Consider the following 1,318-nt stretch of genomic DNA (forward strand, 5'->3'; position numbering starts at 1 on the left):
ATTGTCGCAATCATGTTTAATGTCTTCATGTTTCCAAACGTTTCTATTTTCTGTGAAAACAACAGTTTTCATACAGCAATAGCTGGACGCTTTTGTCCATTTCCTCGTACGACTTCCTGAGCGAGAGCGCCCTCGGCTTCGAGTATGAATGAAGCATACACTGCATGAGTGTTTAGCGCTCCGCGATGTTCATCTCGCCTCATTCTGGGTCCGAATAAAACACCAGGTCATGCACAGACTATCCGGTCTCTTTGAATTTAAATCTATATTTATTCACACCGGCTCTTGAAAACCTCTATGCGAACACACTTGCCCGAAAAAGTGCGGGGGATGAATTTATGTGATATTAAAAGTGGGGGGGACACGTCCCCCTCGTACCCCGCGTAATCTACGCCCCTGCCTGGACAAATACTACATGCATCTTCATCTGTTAGTTGAATGATGTTGTCAGACACAAATGGAGCTTGTTGAGAAGCTTTATTGAATGTTGCAGCAAACACAGCAGATTGAAAGATCAGCCAGTGCTTTGACACTAGAGCTCTCTTTCAGTATTGAGTTGTAAATCATATGAATCCTGCCTGAAACAGGACACTCAGATACGCTCATCTTCAGGAGAGAGCAGCGCTCACTGGAGAAACATCAGCACTGCGAGCGACTAACAGAGACTCTTGTGGAACGAGGCCTCATGAGGAGCTCCATCATGTGTTACTCTGCAGACGTACAGCTCTCCCTCTTCCCAGCGTGCTTTGCTGAGGGTCAGGACGCTACTGCGGCTGTAGCGGCCGTTCTGCTCGCTCTCTGCGCTGGTCACAACCCCCTCGGTGACCTCTGAGCCGTCCAGTGTCCAGCTCACCAGCGCCCCCTGTGGAGAGTAAGAGCTGAGCAGGCAGAGCAGTGCGGCTGAGTCTCCAGAGATCTGCAGAGAAGAGGGCGGCAGCAGAGACACTGAGGGCTTCACTGTGGGACCAGCTGCAGGAGACAAACACAACACATTCACAAACACAGAGAAAACACACTGCAGCTCCAGCACTCTTCTGCCCTGCAGCATTCACAGCATTTCAACAGGACTTTCAGCAGCAGACGTGAGGAGTGCAGTCAAAATCACAACAATCTCATCATTCATCTTATTCTACTATACAGATATACATATAGGTATTCTACTATAAAACTACACAATCACTATATACATTCCAATGAAATCAGTCATCACTTAATCATACCAAGACATTTACTGCTTCAATTCAAGTAGTTTTTATATCCAATATATAGTTCATGCAATTTTATGTTAGCTATTCCACTGTTATTTTGTCTTTTGTTT

At 46.1% G+C, this 1,318-nt stretch overlaps 1 gene segment (V, D, J or C); it reads right to left on the bottom strand.

Moving 5' to 3' along the window:
- Positions 1-584: 584 nt before the first annotated feature.
- On the bottom strand, positions 585-1,113 carry LOC107580653 (Ig lambda-7 chain C region-like). The segment is given in 1 exon segment: positions 585-1,113. A coding segment is annotated over 1 exon segment (393 nt).
- Positions 1,114-1,318: the final 205 nt, after the last annotated feature.

Source organism: Sinocyclocheilus grahami, unplaced genomic scaffold (assembly GCF_001515645.1).
Source record: "Sinocyclocheilus grahami isolate Dianchi unplaced genomic scaffold, SAMN03320097.WGS_v1.1 scaffold38774.1, whole genome shotgun sequence".
In the NCBI taxonomy this organism is placed as follows: domain Eukaryota; kingdom Metazoa; phylum Chordata; class Actinopteri; order Cypriniformes; family Cyprinidae; genus Sinocyclocheilus; species Sinocyclocheilus grahami.